The following is an 18,264-nucleotide window of genomic DNA, read 5'->3' on the forward strand; positions in this document are numbered from 1 at the left end:
GGTGGGCTACAGTTCATGGGGTCTTAAAGAGTTGGACATGACTGAAGTGACTTAGTATGCACATAATTTTTAAGTACTAGGAGATAGAATCACAAATCAAAATAAGCTTAGAGGCAGAACTGGAAAGGAGGTCCTTAATACTATCTCTAATAAATTGGAACTAGTTCATTGAAAAGGCCAAGTAGTATTTATTTTGTTATTAACTTGTTTTCCAGAACAAGTCACCTAGGTTCTCAAAATAAAGAAAAGGACCAAATTCATTTGAAAAAAAAAATGTTATTTTAAGAAACAATATCTGTTGTGTATAGTATATAATAAAGAGAACAAAGTGATTTCATTCCAGGTCACATTAAACAAGAAAATATGTCTTTATTTAGAACTTAGTTTTCAGTGTTGATGGTTACGTACACTAGATCTGAATATACGTATATATGTAAACTGATTATTTACATATATGTAAACTTCAATGCTTATATTAACTACATTAAAGTTTGTTGCTACAATTATATTTATCATAAAAATAAACTTGATAAGTCGTTTACAAATTCTCATGGTAGGCCTAAGAAATCTACTACTAGGTAATTAATATTGGGGAGAGAAAGACAGGCTCTGTTTAGAAAAGAAAATAGAGAAATATTTTTTTAAAATGCTGAACCAGAAATATGCATAAAACTGAGAGTGAAAGGCAAGAGCTGGCTGCAAGGAGAACTGGGGGAAGCTGTACCTGGCCACATGTGTAGAACCTGCATGCTGGAAAATCCCAAGTACAGTCATCTTTCCTTACCCATAGAGGGTTGGTTCCAGGACCCTCGAAGACACAAAATCTGAGGATGCTCAAGTCCCCTTATATAATATGATGTAGCCTTTGTATATCCACATTGTTCCATATACTTTAAATCATCCAAAGATGAAAATTCTTAAAGAGTTGGGAGTACCAGATCACCTTAGCTGTCTCCTGAGAAACTTGTATGTGGGCCAAGAAGCAACACTTAGAACTGGACATGGAACAACTGACTGGTTTAAAATTGGGAATGGAGTAGGTCAAGGCTGTATATTGTCACCTTGCTTATTTAACTTATATGCAGAGTACATCATCTGAAATGCTGGACTGGAGAATCAAAAGCTGGAATCAAGATTGCTAGGAGAAATATCAACCACCTCAGATATATAGATATGCAGATGATCTCATATCTAATGGCAGAAAGTGAAGAGGAACTAAAGAGCCTCTTGATGAGGTTGAAAGAGGAGAGTGAAAAAGCTGGCTTGAAACTCAACATTCAAAAAGCTATGATCACAACATCTGGTCCCATCATTGCATGACAAATAGAAGAGGAAAAAGTTGAAACAGTGACAGATTTTATTCTCTTGGGCTCCAAAATCCCTGTGGATGGTGATTACAGTCATGAACTTAAAAGATGCTTGCTCCTTAAAAGGAAAGCTGTTACAAACCTAGACAGTGTATTAAAAAGCAGAGACATCACTTTGCCAACAAAGGTCTGAAAAAACTATGATTTTGCCAGTAGTCATGTATTAACATGAGAACTGAACCATAAAGAAGGCTGAGCACCGCAGAATTGATGCTTTTGCAGTGTGGTGCTGGAGAAGACTCTTGAGAGTCCCTTGGACTGCAAGGAGATCAAACCAGTCAATCCTAATGGAAATCAACCCTGAATATTCATTGGAAGGGCTGATGCTGAAGTTGAAGCTCCAATACATTGGCCACCTGATGCGAAGAGCTGACTCATTAGAAAAGACCCTGATGCTAGGAAAGATTGAGGGCAGGAGGAGAAGAGGGTGACAGAGAATGAGATGATAAGATAGCATCAGCGACTCAGTGGACATGAATTTGAGGAAACTCTAGGAGATGGAGAACAGAGGAGCCTGGCATGCTGCAGATCATGGGGTTGCAAAGAGTCAGACACGACTGAGGGACTGAAAAACAAGATTACTTATAACACCTAATAAAAAGTCTGCATAAACCATTGTAAATAAAATGCAAATGCTGTGCAGATAGTTGTTGACATGTGGTGAATTCAAGCTTCAATTTTTGGAACTTTCTTGTTTTTTTTCTCCCCAAAATATTTTCTACCCGCAGTTGGTTGACTCTGCAGATTTGGAACCTGCAGATACAGAGGACTGACTATATAAAGACTATCTCAATTTGGAATAATTTCAAGAAGGCAAATAATTGAAGTCCAAAACACATGGTCAGCAAGCAGTTAGCCTCCAAAGGCTTGTGAGAGTGGACCAGGAGGTTCCAGAGCTCCACCTGGACTCAGATGCTGGTCAGCCCCTGCGGCAGCTCCTGTGTGGGAGGGAGAGAGTATGGACACAGCAAACAGCAGGGCAGTGACAAGTGGAGGACTCTTGCTGCTTTAAACACCCTATGAACACCAGTAAGTATAGGAAATACAGTAAATGAAGGGGTGTTGTCAAGGGTACACTGAAAATAAAGATTTTAAGAAGCACTATGTAAAGTCTAAACAAGGAACCAAGGGAAATGAAAATAATTCCAGGTCCATGTCTGATTCTTCAGAATGTACAACTGAGAAAGAAAAGAAAAATAGTTATAGGAAAACATAGAAGCTGAAAAACCCTACAGTCACAAAACCAGAATCAATAAGCTTACATTGTCTATTTAATCCAAGATGTTCCCACACATCACTCCAGCCAACAGCAGGAAGGCAACACGTCCCTGCCGAGATCAAGCCTCTGGGTGAGTTTAATTTTCTCTCAGAGACAAAGAAACTGAGGGCCAGAGTGGTGAAGTCCCAGGTCTAAGACAACCTTGCAGGTGGGAGTGGGTGGCATCTTCCATTTGGGAAGCAGAGCCATCCCCCCAACCCTGGGCCACATTGGTTTTCCTAGGCTTGTCTTGAGAACAGCATCAAGGTTTGTAGATAAAGGACCATGAACTGTCTATGAATACTCTGGGTTTTATTTTGGTCATTATCAAATAACTTCATATAGGAGGCCTAGGAAAGTAACTGTCTTCCCTCCCCTACATATTACCTTCTTACTTAATCACCTAAAATGGCACCATGTCTTTGATAATGGACATGCTGGTACAGGTCTACATCCAACAAGAACAGATGTTCTGGGTTTTCTTTGCTTTGTTTTTTGTTATGAAAAAAACAAAACAAAGCTACCCTAGTAGCTTAGCTATTAAAGAATCTGCCTGCAATGCAGGAGACCCCAGTTCAATTCCTGGGTCAGAAAGATCCTGTGGAGAAGGGAACAGCTATTCACTCCAGTATTCTGGCCTAGAGAATCCCATGGACTGTATAGTCCATGGGGTCACAAAGAGTCGGACACAACTAAGTGACTTTCACATTCATGAAAAATTTAAACACGCACCAGAGTAGAGAAGAGTCTAGCAGACACCATATAACTGCCACCCAGACCCTGGCTTCTTTTCCTGGCGGTACCTGAATGTGCCGGCCTCCTGCAGAGCATCCTGATTGAAGGCCTCCCTCACCACCCAGTCCTTCACATCGTAGACAGAATTCTCTTCTTGCTTCTTTAAAAGGTCATAGAGTCGCATTTTGGCAGCCCGTAAGAAAGTGGCTGAGGAAAAGCAGAGCAGACGTGCATTCAGCACATCCCTGGGCACAGGGTGGTGGGCTTGGCATCCCAGACCCATCCCAGCAGGAAGGGAAGCCCATCTCCTTTGGCCAGGTCGAATCTACAGAAATCCCAGAGGCGCGCATAGATTGCCAGAGAGTCAGCTGCTTCTGGGAGCCATGGAGAGCTTCCAAATCATCCAGGGGGATGATTCATGGACCAACGGAGGAGCCCAGGCTGGGGTGTGGACAAGAGGGGCTCCCACACCTCTGTACTCACCGTCTTTGTCTAGGAGGCTGAGGAGGATGGACACCCTCCGAACGCTGCGCTGACGGTACTCATTCTGGTCTCTGAGCATGCCCACGGCACCCTGAATACAGCTTCTCAGCAGCCTGGTGGTGTCCAGGATCTGTGTCTGTTGACAGACAAGCAAGCCTTCCATTTCTGCCACTTACATGTCAAGAAAATCCAGGTGATGCCAGAGATGAGGTCCAGGCATCGCATGCAGGGGCACAGTTTTCCTCCTGCCCAAGCTCCCACCACATGCCCTTGTCAAGTTCCCCTGAGAAACACTGTGAGGGAATTCCCTGGTGGTCCAGTGATTAGGACTTTGCACTCTCACTGCCATGGGCCTGAGTTCAATCCCTGGTCAGATTGAACTATTAATCAGATCCTGCAAGCCATGTAGTACAGCCAAACAAACAAACAAAAACCCACTACAGGACAATCCTATGTGCCTGGGGACCTTGTCAGAAAAACTGACCACGGGACATCAGGAAAAGCCAAGGTCAGATCTGGTGCTGGTGATCCACCTGCACTCACAGAGGCAGGGAGAGGAGTGCTGGGCTGAGCCCAGGCCATCTGAGTCCACTCCTCGGACCGCTGGGTGTAAGTCTAAGGAAGCAGAGCCCACAGCCCGAGGGCTTAGAGGGATAGAAAGAGTGAGAACTTACATCATGTTCTGGTCCGAAGCCTGGGCTATCACTTGTCTCAGGACTTTCTGTCTCCATTTCCACGTCTGCCACTTGCTGTGATGTGACCGCCTCAGTTTCCATCACCTCCTCACCATCTTCTTGGGCTCGGCGTCCCACCTCCACTGCAAAGAAGTAAAACAGTGGAGCTACTGTTCAGAGGCAGAAGTGGCGGTGGGGAGCGCTGGCAACATCGTGTGCGTTGTGTGCTGGGGATCTATCCGGGTTTCCCTGGCACCAGCCTCAGGAAGGGGCTCCAAGGGAGAGACCGTCAGTCACACAGATCAGCCTCCACTCGCCCACTGGACGTGGTTCACCAGTGGCAACCCGAGCTTCCACCCTGGGCTCAGAAGGCTGATCCGGAAGCCAGGGTAAACAGATTCTGACATGTTCCACAGGCACCTGCAAAGACCTTGTGGAAATACTGTCTTCTCCTGGCTTTGGAAGCAGCAGATGGTGCCCTGGATTCATCAATACTCAGTTCAGCAAATGTGTCCCGAGCTCTTGCCAAGGGGCAGGTGTTGGACTGGGGGACAGTAGCCTGAGGACCTGTCCTCGCAGCAGAGTGCACACCTCCTGGCTTCCGCTCCCACCATCCTATCTCCCCAAGGACCTTTTCTCCAGACTCACCCTTAGGGGCATCTTCTGGTTTAAACAGCTGGCTGATGGCCACATCCTGCAGTTTAGGTATGTCCAAAACCAGGACTGTGGATCCCCGGAGGTCGTCGATGTGCACAGAATGCCACAGCCCTGGGAAAACAAGCCCCAGAATCTTCCCTGTGTCCTCTGGTTTCTTCCCGACAGTTTTAAGCAGGATACACCACTGTCCTGACATTTTAACACACTGTTGAATGAATGATTTGTATCCTAAAGTCTAATCTCTTGAATATACACAGGAAGCATATAGATGTCATGCTATAGATGTTAGAAACTTTAGCATAAAAATCAGTTATAAGAACTGAAATGACTAACTTATTAAAAAAAAGTATTTGAAGAAGGCTTGCCATTCTTTTATAAATGTATTATTAAATGCCATATCACAATTAGTAGAGGGGTGTGAGACACTGGCAATGTTTGCCTCCCATTAACTATGACATTATTAAAGTAAATTTTATTTCCTATTTCTAGAATATCAAATTTTCTTATACAGGAGATTCCATGGAGATACTGTGGGATTAAGCTCAGACCTTCACGATAAAGTGAATATTGCAATAAATTGAGGCACACAAGTTTTTTGATTTCCCAGTGCTTATAAAAGTTATGTATAAAATACTATACTGCATTTTATTAAATAGCATTATGTCTCAAAAAAACAATGTATATGCCTTAATGTAAAAAATACTGTATTGTACCACAAAAAAAACATAAAACAACCAAAACATACTATGCTGCTAAAAAAATATTAACCTTCATCTAAGCCTTCAGCTAGTCATAGTAATAACATCACTGATCACAGGTCATTACAATGATGATTATATTCACATATAATAATGAAAAGATTTGAAATATTTAGAGAATACCAAAATGTGACACAGAGACAAGAGCTGAGCTTTCAGAAAAATGGCACTGATAGAATTAACACAAACCTTCAATTTGTAAAAAAAAAAAAAAAGAAAGAAAGAAAGAAAAAAGCAGTATCTGTGAAGTGCAATAAAGCACAGTTAAACAAGATGTGCCTGTGTGATAAATATCGGGTGGCTCATTCCTCAGGAAGGAAAGAGAGAGAGAAAGAGAGATTTAAGATAGCATTTTCTGGCTCCAGAAGCAGGCATAAAGTACCGACACATTTATAACAATGTTAGTTGGAAATATCGCTCTGCATTATCCATATAGTAAAAACAGAGGAACCAGAGATTAATCAAGTGTTTAATCAACAAGTAATGAAAGAAAGTGCTGCACATTGGAGCAGCCAGTCCAAAGATGATCAATTATGTATTAATCAGCAGTAAGAAATCTAATTGTACCTGAAACAAATATTGTTGAAATTGACATTAATGTTCTAATGTCATACATTGTACATCATAGGACCAAATGAGAAATAACTTAAACATTACTATACAAACATATTCACTAATATTTTGGTCCTACCTCCATGGAATCCCACATAGGATGTTCCACTTCCCATCCGGGACAGTTTTGTAATGAAACAGACTAAGATATAGTCCTTATTTCCTTGTATCTTATTGATTTCATTTATAGTCAAATGTCTATTTTAAAAACAAAGAAGCAAAGACAAAACAAATCAAAACAAAAATGAAGAAAATAAAATAATATATATACATTGTAAAATGGCTGAATGGTGACTTTGGACTACTCATGTCCATCTCATGATTTTTAGCTTTAAATAGATTTCACACCCTCACCCTTGTTATCTTCTCTTACAGGAGAACAGGGTCAAGACTTCTCTAAATAGGCTCATTTCTTTCCTCTATTCTTGTGTTGCTTTCTTTGAAATGGCATTTTTAAAAATGTATCAGGAACCCTGTCTTGTAATCCTTGATGGGTTTGCTCTGATGCTACTTAGGGTAAGGGTAGTAGACTTTTCCATTTCAAGAAACAGAGATCTGTGAACAGACAACCAATGGACAAAGACAACTATGATGTGAAATATGGCTTCCAATGCTTTAGAAGGTCCAGCAATTTCTTTTACTATAACATCAAGTAATAAGGTTTGCCTGGAAAATCCCATGGACGGAGGAGCCTGGTGGGCTGCTGTCTATGGGGTCGCATAGCGCAGGACATGACTGAAGAGACTTAGCAGCAGCAGCAAGTAATAAGAGAATGTAGTTAATTCTAAAAGCATCAAATTTCTCCTGAAAGCATTTAAGTACCTTTATGGCCTTTAAACTTGCAATAAATTTGTAGCATGCAATTTAAAACAAATACTGACAAATCATGTCTGTTAACGTATGTTCCAAGGATACTCTTTTAAATCCTGCTAATATTCTGTTACTTAATGCTTCTTGCAATTGGCTATTTTTGTGTTGTTATGAGCCTTTTCTCACTTTCTTTCTCTAGTCCACATGTAGGGAATTAAAAAAGAAAAATTTTTAATTTTATTTCTATGCTTATTCTGATACTATACAGTTTTCAGGGAAGAAATTCTTTAGGAGCACCTGAATAAATTTGGGGTTTCCTATTCAGTTTCTGAGAAAAATAACAAAAACATACTTTGCTGAGGCGATGAGCTGAGCACTGTGAATTTTGTCTTCAAATTCTGTTTGAATAATGAGGATATTATAACGGGCTACATGAACTAAGCAGTTTCTGAAAGAAAAAGGAAATTATCCAATTGAGTTTTCCATCCTAAAAATTGATGATAATATTCTCTAAAGCAATGGGTAATATAAGGGGTATATAGAAAACGTGTTTGATTCTGAGAAGGGAAAGGAGCAGGAGAGGAAGGCAGGGACTCTCACCGAACTTCCTTGAGGAATGAGTACTTGGTGTCAAACTGCTGCAGTGACAGGATGGTGAGTTTCACAGCCCAGTCCTTTACTTCTGATTCTAAAAGTTCACAGTCATGACTGGTTAGCAGCCTGGAGAACGTAGTGATCTGCAAAGGCAGGAAATGCAAATCATTCACTGTGTAGCATGTCTGTTAGGTTAGATCCCAGAAACATGAGGATGTTCAGCAAGTATCTTCTATGGGCTCCTCATTGTGCAGCTGATACACAGATAGAAAAAATTTTAAACCCAGAGGAATCTTCCAAAACAAGGTAGTGCTGAGGTAAACAGGATCTAAGGTATTGCAGAGAAGACTCATCCTGTTCCTAAAACTGAAAGTGATTTGAACAGTCATGTCTGACTCTTTGTGATCCCATGGACTGTAGCCCACCAGGCTCCTCTGTCCCTGGAATTCTCCAGGCAAGAATACTGGAGTGGGTTGCCATTTCCATCTCCAGGGGATCTTTCCAACCCAGGGATCGAACCCTAGTCTCCTGAACTGCAGGCAGATTCTTTACCAAATGAGCTACTAAGATGGCTTTGAATCTTCTTCCTAGACTTCACTGTCTTTTCCTACTTTGGACCTCATTGAGAGTCCTGATGATACCTTAGAGCTCAGAAGAAATGCCATTTCTCCTTTGCAATCTTACTTCATATTTTCCGATGGAGCTGGCCATTAAGGTCCTTTCCTTCCCACAGCTGTTAGCAGTTCTCCCCTGCCACTGGATCACACCACACAGTGCAACCAAGACACTCCTAAAGGACATGCTGATATCCCGGGTCCTGAATTATCATCTCCAGGCTGGCCTAACCACTGTGCTTCTTATTCCTATATCCAACTGATGGTAGACTACCCAGATGTTACAGGAATATCAAAGCCTAAAACAAATGAAATTAACCGTTTCCTCAGCCAAACTTGTTGCTCATAACTAGATTCTGATTCACCAAACTTCTGGTCAACCAAGGAAGAATCCAGGGGTTCATCCCCAGCTCCTATCTCCTAGATATTTCTCTGCCAATCTGCATACTCACTATGTTTCAATTCTACCCATCTATCCTCTACTTTGACTGAACTGGTACTGTAGCCTCCCTACTGTTCTATCTTTTCTGTGAATCTTGTATCAGATTTTTCCCCCTCCCTCTCTCAGGCAGTGGGACACATTTCCACACACATTTCTCCATCTCCTCCTCTATAAAAGAAAGATAGAACTCCTGGGTGCCACTAATTAAGACCCTCCATGAAGTCATTCCCACCATATCTCATCCCCATCTACCAGCACTTGCAGCCTGAAATGAAAGCTTCATCAGTGATTAATTCCTGGTTTCCTGCACAGATGTGGTTTTTAAAACCTTGATATTCTTGTTCAAGTAGGGCCTTCTGCCTATAATACCTTCCCAACCATATTTTACAATCAGCTTGGTGGTCACCTCTTAAGATGGGTTCATGTGACTGCATATCCTGATCTGTGTTACTCCTCTTTGCCTCTGAGGATAACACTATCATATGATATCAACTGTACCCATTCGTTAATATCTTTCAACCTTACACTGTATGATGATCAAGGACAAGCCCTGTACCAGTTCATCTCTATATCCCGAGTCCTTAGCACTTCTCAGATGTGAGATTTCATCTGCTACGGTAAACCCTGTGCACAGCACTGCACAAAAATGGGCACTCTAAGTTAGTTAAACTGAATATGTATAAATATGTAAGTCTCCCTGCACTTACCATGAGAGGAACAAAAAGTCTAAACACCTTCATTTATGGTTCCTATACACTGACTTGCAAAAGATCTTGAATTCTTGATGCTAGGGAGTCAAGGACCCTGAGGTAAAAGAGGAAAAGGGTAAAATATATAATCACCTCTGTGAAGATGGCATGGCGTTCTGAATCTGTTGTGCAAAGATGAGCTTGGAGGAAGTCTCCAAAGGAGTTATGTTGCTGCCTGTAACAGTATTCTTGCAATAGGGACTCTGCGAAGAGGCCTAGTGCAGAAGTTTTTAGCCGAACCACAGCATCAGGGGTGGCACAGTCCAGCAGCACTGACTTGGCCTGCTCAGAGACTTTCTGGTAAAGCTCATCAGTCAAGGCCTCATGCCCTAGTTGCTCTAGGACTTGGAGCACCACAGAGGCACACGTGTCTGAGTGGTACCCAATGAAGACGTCAGAAGGGCTGTATTTGGGTCTGGCTAGAAACTGCTCAGCTTTCACATCTATAAACTTCTCCACCCAGACCTTGAGCTCTTCCACGATATTCTTCTGCCATTTCTCCAAAACAGTGTTGATGTCCAGATAGTGCTTCTCCAGCCGGTTAATGAGGGGGATGGGAAAATGTTTGTAGACAACATCTTTCTCCTCAATGACTATCAAGCGGAAGTCTGGGTGAACCCGACATTTGACCCGATGGGTCCCCAGACCAAGGTCCACGTACTTCTGACCGCCGAGGTAGACGTAGTATTGATTGAGTGCGTCGTAGAGGCTCTCATAGAGGTTCTGCAGGTTGAGCAGCACCACCATCTTGCCGGTTTCCATGCAGATCTTTATTCGGTTGATATTTTGGCAGATCTGGGTGTACTCTTGATCCTTGGGAAAACTGGATCCAAAAATAATCTCTGGTTGGTCTGTAATGAAGAATGCCTGCTGTAGGATCTGCAGGGCCACGTAATTTCTGGTCAGCACAAGCAGGTAACGGGACTCAGAATCATCCAGCTCTCTGCCATGCATCTTCTGAAGATGGCCGTATATATTCTGGTGGATCAGCTGCATGGTGCTGACTTCTTCTGTGTACTTTGCCTCAGGTAAATTGGCTGAAAAAATATCCAGGGCATGGATGTCATCTTTGCCACTGAAGTTCCGAAGGATAGCATGTGCAATGTCCTGAGGGGAGGGCTTCTTATTAGAAGCTTTTGCTGCAGCAAAGACCATTTTGATGAGGCTGTAGTAGTCACGAAGCCCAAAGAATTCCTTGTCCTGACTCTTACACACTGTTTTGTAGGCTTTGGCAAAGGATGTGAAGTATCCTTGGATTCTTTCTTGGATGAGGGGCTCTGAAGCACAAATTCCCTTGGCACTCTCAATGAGCTCTCCTTTGTTGGGGCTGCCACGTGACACAAATATACCCCGGTTCATCTTGGCAGGATCCAGGGCCCAGTTGGAAATGCCTATGAAGCCAACTTTTTTGTGGGGGGCAGGATCGTCCTCAATGCATCCATCTTCCAGCAATGGGTGCAGCGCCTTCAGGGGCATTTTGGGTGAGTCTTCTGCTAGTCCAACCTCATCTAACACCACCACGGACACATACTGCTCAAGGTCCTTCCCCTGCTGGAAACGGGCACACTGCTTGAAGGTGCCTATGATGCCCTGTGGGGTGGAATGTGGACTACACTGGAATGACACCAGATGGACCTGCTTCAGGTTCCGGAAGAGATCTGAGTGTGCAGCCTGGCCTTGCATGGCATCTGCCACGATGGTCTTGGCAAGAGATTTGGAGCTGCCGGGCTTGCCCACCAGGAAGAGAGGAATCTTGAGCTCGATGCAGATAACCATCATGAAGACATTCTCCTTCAAAGCAAAGTTCTTAGCAATCGTTTTCCTCAGAGATATGCCATTCAGAAAAAGATCCTGGGTTCGCGTTATCTCATCTAAGATAACCCTGCTGTCATTATACGGTGCTGGAAAGAACTTGCAAATAGCTTTCCGATAAGATTCCTTCTTCTCTAAAGAGGCGTGGTAACATACCCCGATGGCCAGAACCAGGGACCAGAACCAGGATCTCTCTCAAAGTCATTTTGGATGACCCCAGTCTCAGAGAGAAAGGAAGCCAACTTAGACAAGAGCATCTCACTGTGGTCGTAAAACCATTTGAAAACTTTCACACAGCGTTCTACATCCCTGAGGCTGACAAAGCTGCATTCATTTTGTCTTTCCCTCATGAAACCCTGAGAGGCAGAAAGCACTTCCGTGATTACATGAGTCTCACTCTGCACCACCTTGATGGACTTCACCAGTCTCTGGACAATCTGATGGATGTAGAGCTTTTCTGCAGAGTCATTCAATTGTCCAAAGTCCCACACCAAGGGGATCAGGCTCGGTGGCAGAGCGTGGACACGGTACACCAGCTGCCTCAGGGGGATGGAGCCAAGCCTCTCGGCCGTCTCTTCTGCACTAACCCTGTACCCCAAGCCGGCTGACTCCAGACGGCAGATCATCTCCTGGGTGTGCTTCCGGTAAGGGTTGCAGGCTGCAATGATATGCAAGCCAGAATTCTTAGCCAGGGGCTGGCCACCCACTGTGTGGTCGCACAGGACCTCTTTGATGCAGCTTATGGCCTCTGTGGTGTTGGCTTCATCGAAGAACAAGATGGTGTCCAACTGATATTGGGCCTTATTGAAGCGGGCCAGCTCTTCAGCCTCCCTGACCTTGGAGTAGATCATGTCGGCAGTTGTTCCTCCATGGACCTTGACCAACTTCATGGTTTCAGCATCAGCAGCCCCACGCCGCAGGTCACTAAGGAATTTAATGAGTCTGGTTTTCCCACAGCCGGTTTCTCCCATGATGATGACAGGGATGCCGCACCGGAAACGCATCTCAATGGCAAGGATCTTAAGCATATTGTCTGTTGTAAGCTCGTATGTTTCATCAGGGTCAATGGCCCACTGGATACCCAATGCCAGGCACAGTTTTTCAATTTTCTCATGTCTGGGCAGCTGGTCAAAGTCAACGTTGAAGGGCACCCTCTGAAGCAACAGTCCCTGGTATAGTTGCACTGTCATAACATCCTTCTTGATTACTTTCCCACTCAAGTGGTCTATGGCGTCAACACCACCATTCTGGTTGGACTGGAAATGGAAACCTATGAACGTCATGGATGTGTGGTCACTGTTGAAAAAAATATATGGGTGGGGCTCTGACTCCCACCTCTTCCGGAGAGAGAAAGGGGTGAGGTCCTCTTCTTCAACATCGGCCGTGGTGACCATGTACTTCCCTGGACTTTGGTCAGATGTGTGAAGTGTAGGTGTGGCGAAATCTCGGGCCATGAAGATCATGAAGGTGACCACAAAGTTCTTGAAGCCCACCAATGTGTCTTCAACAAGGCTGGGATGACAGAAGACAGAGGCCTCACAATCTTGGAGCTGGTAGTTCAGGAACTGAGCAAAGTTCCGAAGCTCTGACCAGGATGGGTTTATCACCCCAGAGTAAATCAGGAGGTGTTGGATGCATTCGCCAGGGCTGCCCTCAACAGAGCCTTTTTGGTATTGGAATGTGTCTAGGTTTTCTTTCTGATGGAACCGTCTTAGATATTGGTAAGGTCTCTGGAATATTTCACTATGGAATGCTCTCTGATCCATTCCTGGCTCTTTGTAGCTCTGCTGAGGATCCAGCTCCATGTTGATCACTTCTTTGGGAGGTCTGCAGGTCACTTTGGGGAAGACGTCTAGAAAATTGAACTGAGGGACTAGTGTACTCTGGAAAGGAGACACAAATGAAATGAGTTATGGCCGAATTTCCTAAAAAATGCAGTTGTGTTTTAATCCTCAACAAGGTCTAGACTGCATGGGCCTTTATGAAAAATCACTTTTCATGAAGGGATTTTTGTAGATTCCTCTTTGCATGGGGTGATACCTTTCACATATTCAGGCATCATGTGAGCTGCTCTGTCAATCACAAGCCCTTTCCCATTCAAACTCTTAGAACTAAATATCTCCATCAAGTATATACATGTGTGTGTTTGTATATGTGGGTGAGCATGAACCTCTCTTTTGTTAAGAAATTGATATGATGCAAATCTCCATCTCAAGTTATCAGTCATTAAGAAAGATGGTGCTTCTCTTAGCAAATGAATTCTGAGCAAATGAATTCTGCATTCTGAGCACCACTGGCATTTAACCCAGATACACAGCATTAATCCCAAAGAGAACAAAACAAATATAAGGTAGAACTAATTAATAAATTTTATTAATATAACAAAAATTATATTTCTAATTAAAATAATTTTATTCCACTCATTACTTTAAGTTTAAAGATTTTTCTTTCTTAACACTGCACTCAGATTCTTTGCTAAGGCAAAAGTGGGGAATCACAAACATGTATCAAAGCCCCTGCCTCCAGAGTATCATAAGAGTACCCTGATACACACCAGCTTCGAAGGCCTCCATGGCAGTGCCAAATTCCCTTCCAGGATTTCAACGATATATAAGTGGCGTGGATTCCGAAGCCACATCTTCCCATTTACATCCATTAAGTACTGGAGAATGAAGAGTTTGAAAAGAAACCCCCAAATTCCAGTCCACACCTGAGGATAGAATCATGTGGGTCTGTAAATACTTACATGGAAGACACCAGTCTTCCCAACCCTAAAAACCCTCTTGTAGAGTTCTTTGATATGATGGTGCTAACTATCAATACATGTAGAAAGAAGAAAGTCTTTACACTGGGGATAGGGCAGGGCAAGATGTGGGAGCTGTGTCTATTCCCACCTGGCCCATCAGCTAGAACCTGAGGGCACTTACTGAAGAGGTCACGTCAAAGTGGAATATCATGGGTCTCCTCTGATACTGGGCATCTAGGAAAGGCAGAAGGGACTCCAGGACTTCATTCTCATCCACCTGAGGGTCAATCAATCGAATAACTTTTAGAAGCACTATTTCTCCATTAAACTGCATTTTCAGCTGGCCGTGCAACCTCTTCACAAAGAGAGACCTTCCTGTTGACGTTAACATATGAAAATTAGATGCCAAGGCTGTAGATCAAGAGTGAGAATGTCCAGAAAATCACTTCTCTTTGTACAAAATTCAAAAGTGATGCAACCTAACATCAGCTTAAAGAATACATACTTGAGCCCTCAAATTTCCTTGCAGTCCCCTCACTCAACAGCCCTGCTGCTTCCTGGGGCTAAGGATGGAAGTCTGAAAAGGAGGTCAGGACAGCAGAGCTTGCTTCATGGGGGAGGGGAGCGAGAGTCGCTGGACAGAAGGGAGTACCATTAAAGGGATGCAGTCAACAGAATGGAAATCATGATGGCGACTGAAGGTGGAGGCATCTCTTTCTTCTTAAGACAGAGGAAATATACTTTGTCCTGCTCAGGACCCACATCAACCCCACAGTAGTCAACTGACTTAAAAAAGAGAGAAAGAGGAAAAACAGCAGAGAAGCCAGTTTAAAGGAGGAAGATGGCTCAGCCAAGCTGCGACCAGGTGAGATAAGTATCCCGCTCCAGTGCGGGACCTGATTTATAACTTCAGGTGAGTCAATCCTCCAGGGACTTAGTTCCCCACCTGTAGAAGGGCTTATCTGAGCTCACCTCACTCCCCACTGACCAAGGAAGGGCCATCAGATGGTCCCTGGGACGGGGGACTCAGCAGCCATTATTACCTACACCCGCTCTCTCCGAGGCTACGATCCCAACACACATGTGGTCCTGGAACACGGAGGCGGCTGACGGGGTCTCTTCTGGGACTCGGAAGTGGTGAGCCAGGTAGGCCTGGATGTCCTTGAGGGGCGCCTGGGGGGTGACGAGGACCTTGTGCTGGCTGAAGGCTGAGGGGAGATAGCAGTGCTCCCGCTCACAGTCACAGACCATCACGAGCCGGTAGTGCTCCCGGTGGGGCTGTGTGCACAGCCTCCGGAAGAGCGCCTCTGCCCGGCAGGCCACCTCGTAGCTCAGCTGGTCCGCATACAGCAGGCTATAGACCCCCAGTCCCTGGGAGCCTGGGGTCAGGCAGCGACGCAGGAGCAATGCCACCTCCTCGAACGTGGTTTCTGGGGTGCAGAGCAGCACTTCATCGTAGGTGGGCAGGGGCTGGTGTGGGGTCTGCATGTAGATGGCCAGGGTGGCTGGCAGCACCTCAGAGTGGCCACAGACGATGAGGTTGGGCTGGCCCTCCTGTAGGCCGTGGGAGAGCTCCCGCTGCACAGGGGGTCCAGCCATCCTCGCCAGGTGAGCCAGACAGTGGCCAAGGGCCTCCAGGTCCAGGCAGTGAGGCAGGAAGACACGCATGCATGTCATCGAGCATTTCATGATCACCCTCAGCTTGTCCACCAGTCTGGACTCAGAGAAGGGCAACAGTGGCAAGTCTTCCACCACTGTTCTCTCCTGGTGGGTGTTGGCCCTTCCACTGGGCCCCCTGCAGGCCTCCGAGACATCCCTTGGGGTGCAGTTGCCTTTGATGAAGGAGAGCATAGTGAGGGCAGCGTCGCTGGGCGTCTCCCTCCCGAGCTCCAAGCCCAGGTAAACCAGCTGCTCAGCAGTGTAGTAATTGAGGTAAAAGTGTTCAGCTCGCTTCTCTGCCACGAATCTCTCCCAGCGGCCCAGGAAGTCCTCCAGCTGCCGGCAGAGGGCTTCCAGCAGCTGGATGACTGGCCCGCCCTCCACCAGTGGGCCCATGAGCCCCACACAGAAGTCCAGCCGGATGGAGGCACCCTTTAGGGGGGTACAGTACACCTCGGCTGACCAGGCCCTGAACAGCATGTTTCCAGCAGAGTAAAGGTTTATGAAAGACTGGACAAGCCTCTGCACGTTACAGAACACCTGTTGCAAATGGAAGCAGAAGGCAGGTATCAGAGCTGACTGCAGCAAGAGAACACATAGTCTAGAATAACACAAACAGATTTATAATTTGAAGGGCTGGGGTTCATGTCCTCCATGGTTCACTGTGGGATCTCGAGCATGAGATTGATCACGGAAGGTCTTCCTTCCTCATCTCCATAGTCTCTCTTTTAGGAAGGAATACATTTTACAGATAAAGGATATTGTTTATGAAGTATAAGTGATAACTTATATTTCATAATTTCCTTATGCTGGGAAAGATTGAAGGTAAAAGAGAAGGTGGCCTCAGAGAATAAGATGGTTAAATAGCATCACCGACTCAATGGACATGAATTTGAGTAAACTCTGGGAGATAGTAAAGGACAGGGTAGCCTGATGTGCTACAGTTCATGGGGTCCCAAACAGTTGGACATGAATTAGCGACTGAACAACAACAATCATAAAGTATAACTGAACTTTACAGAAAGAAATCTCATAATCAAAAGGAGAGACTGTTACATAAACTGATATGCCTTTATCATTGTGGTTACTGTGGATTTTGATGAACAATGTCCACCTACATCTTTAAGTATTTTGGGATGCTTGCTGATATAAAGAGTAAGTGGACATTTCTTTGGGTCATGAATTCGGAGCACAGGCACTCTACAAGACCCACTGACTCCACTCTCCATAGTTTTAAGAGCAGAATGATTCCTTTGAATTAAAAACAAACTCCAACTCTTCTGACTTCCCAGGCACCTCAGCAGTGAGAGTGCTCAGCCCAAACAGATGGATTAGGACACTTGCTCCAATGTAGATACAAATCCTTACCTCGGAAAATACCTCTACAACTTCAGCATTGCTGTGTTCTTTCTTGCCAGACATCAGCATCAATTTGTTCAAAAGCTCTTTCAGCTCTTCTAAAGAGTAGTCTCGCTTCTCCTTGTGGCCTTCCTGACCCTCAGGAAGGATTAAATGCAGAACAGTGTCTGGGGAAATCTGTGGAACAGGGCACAGTCAGAGGTCGATTTGGGGAGGCAGAAACCCCTCGACGACAGCAGCCCGTAAGAGCCTCCTGCAGCTGTGCCTGCGATGTGAGGCTCACCTTTTGGCCATCCGTGGGAGCCTTGATCACATAGATGCCTCTGCTGTTGATTGCTGTGGCCAGGGACAGGGATGAGAGCTCCACAGACCCATGACTCTCCTTCACTGTCTTCAGCCACTCGAGGTTCCGGGCAGAGTCACACTGTCAGGACAGAAGGAGAGAAAATGGGCCGAAGCTTAGGCATGATCTTCTTCCTGCCACTCTCTCCACCTCTGCCTTCCAGGGACAGACGCCTCCTCCCCTTCTCTGGCCCAGTGTGCCATCACCCACAGAGGAGGCGTCCCTCATCTGCTGCCCACCACTGCCACGGGCTTTGGCTCTCCCTCCTGGGTCACGCGCTGTTGCTGCAATGGCTGTTCCTCTGTGTTCCCACCCAGTGCCCTGGATACGTGGATGGGGAGCGACAGGCATGAACTCAGCTCTCTGTGAGAAGGTGGCCTTCAGCCGGGCCCCTAACTGGGGATAATGCTGGCTGAAACAAGCACGTGAGCTCTGTGAGCTCCTGCCATTCCTCCTCTGCTCCTTCACCCCTGGTGGGGCCTCAGCCACCCTGTTAGGCAAGTTATGAACTATAGGCTTGCTTGAACCCTGGTGCAGCTGATTTATGTACACAGAAATGCTTACTTTTCTGATTAAAAATGAATCTGTACGA

At 45.1% G+C, this 18,264-nt stretch overlaps 1 protein-coding gene across 1 annotated transcript in view; it reads right to left on the reverse strand.

Annotated features, from left to right (window-relative positions):
• The window catches only part of LOC133232783 (E3 ubiquitin-protein ligase RNF213-like), a 129,217-nt gene that overhangs the window by 46,685 nt on the left and 64,268 nt on the right, over nt 1-18,264 (reverse strand). The window contains 14 exon segments of the mRNA XM_061392638.1: nt 3,429-3,567; nt 3,844-3,979; nt 4,518-4,660; nt 5,166-5,285; nt 6,624-6,742; nt 7,707-7,802; nt 7,955-8,091; nt 9,847-11,750; nt 11,753-13,448; nt 14,120-14,275; nt 14,493-14,686; nt 15,355-16,510; nt 17,339-17,506; nt 17,613-17,753. Coding sequence (XP_061248622.1) covers nt 3,429-3,567; nt 3,844-3,979; nt 4,518-4,660; nt 5,166-5,285; nt 6,624-6,742; nt 7,707-7,802; nt 7,955-8,091; nt 9,847-11,750; nt 11,753-13,448; nt 14,120-14,275; nt 14,493-14,686; nt 15,355-16,510; nt 17,339-17,506; nt 17,613-17,753 — 6,305 coding nt within the window.

This window comes from Bos javanicus, chromosome 19, assembly GCF_032452875.1.
Source record: "Bos javanicus breed banteng chromosome 19, ARS-OSU_banteng_1.0, whole genome shotgun sequence".
Classification (NCBI taxonomy): domain Eukaryota; kingdom Metazoa; phylum Chordata; class Mammalia; order Artiodactyla; family Bovidae; genus Bos; species Bos javanicus.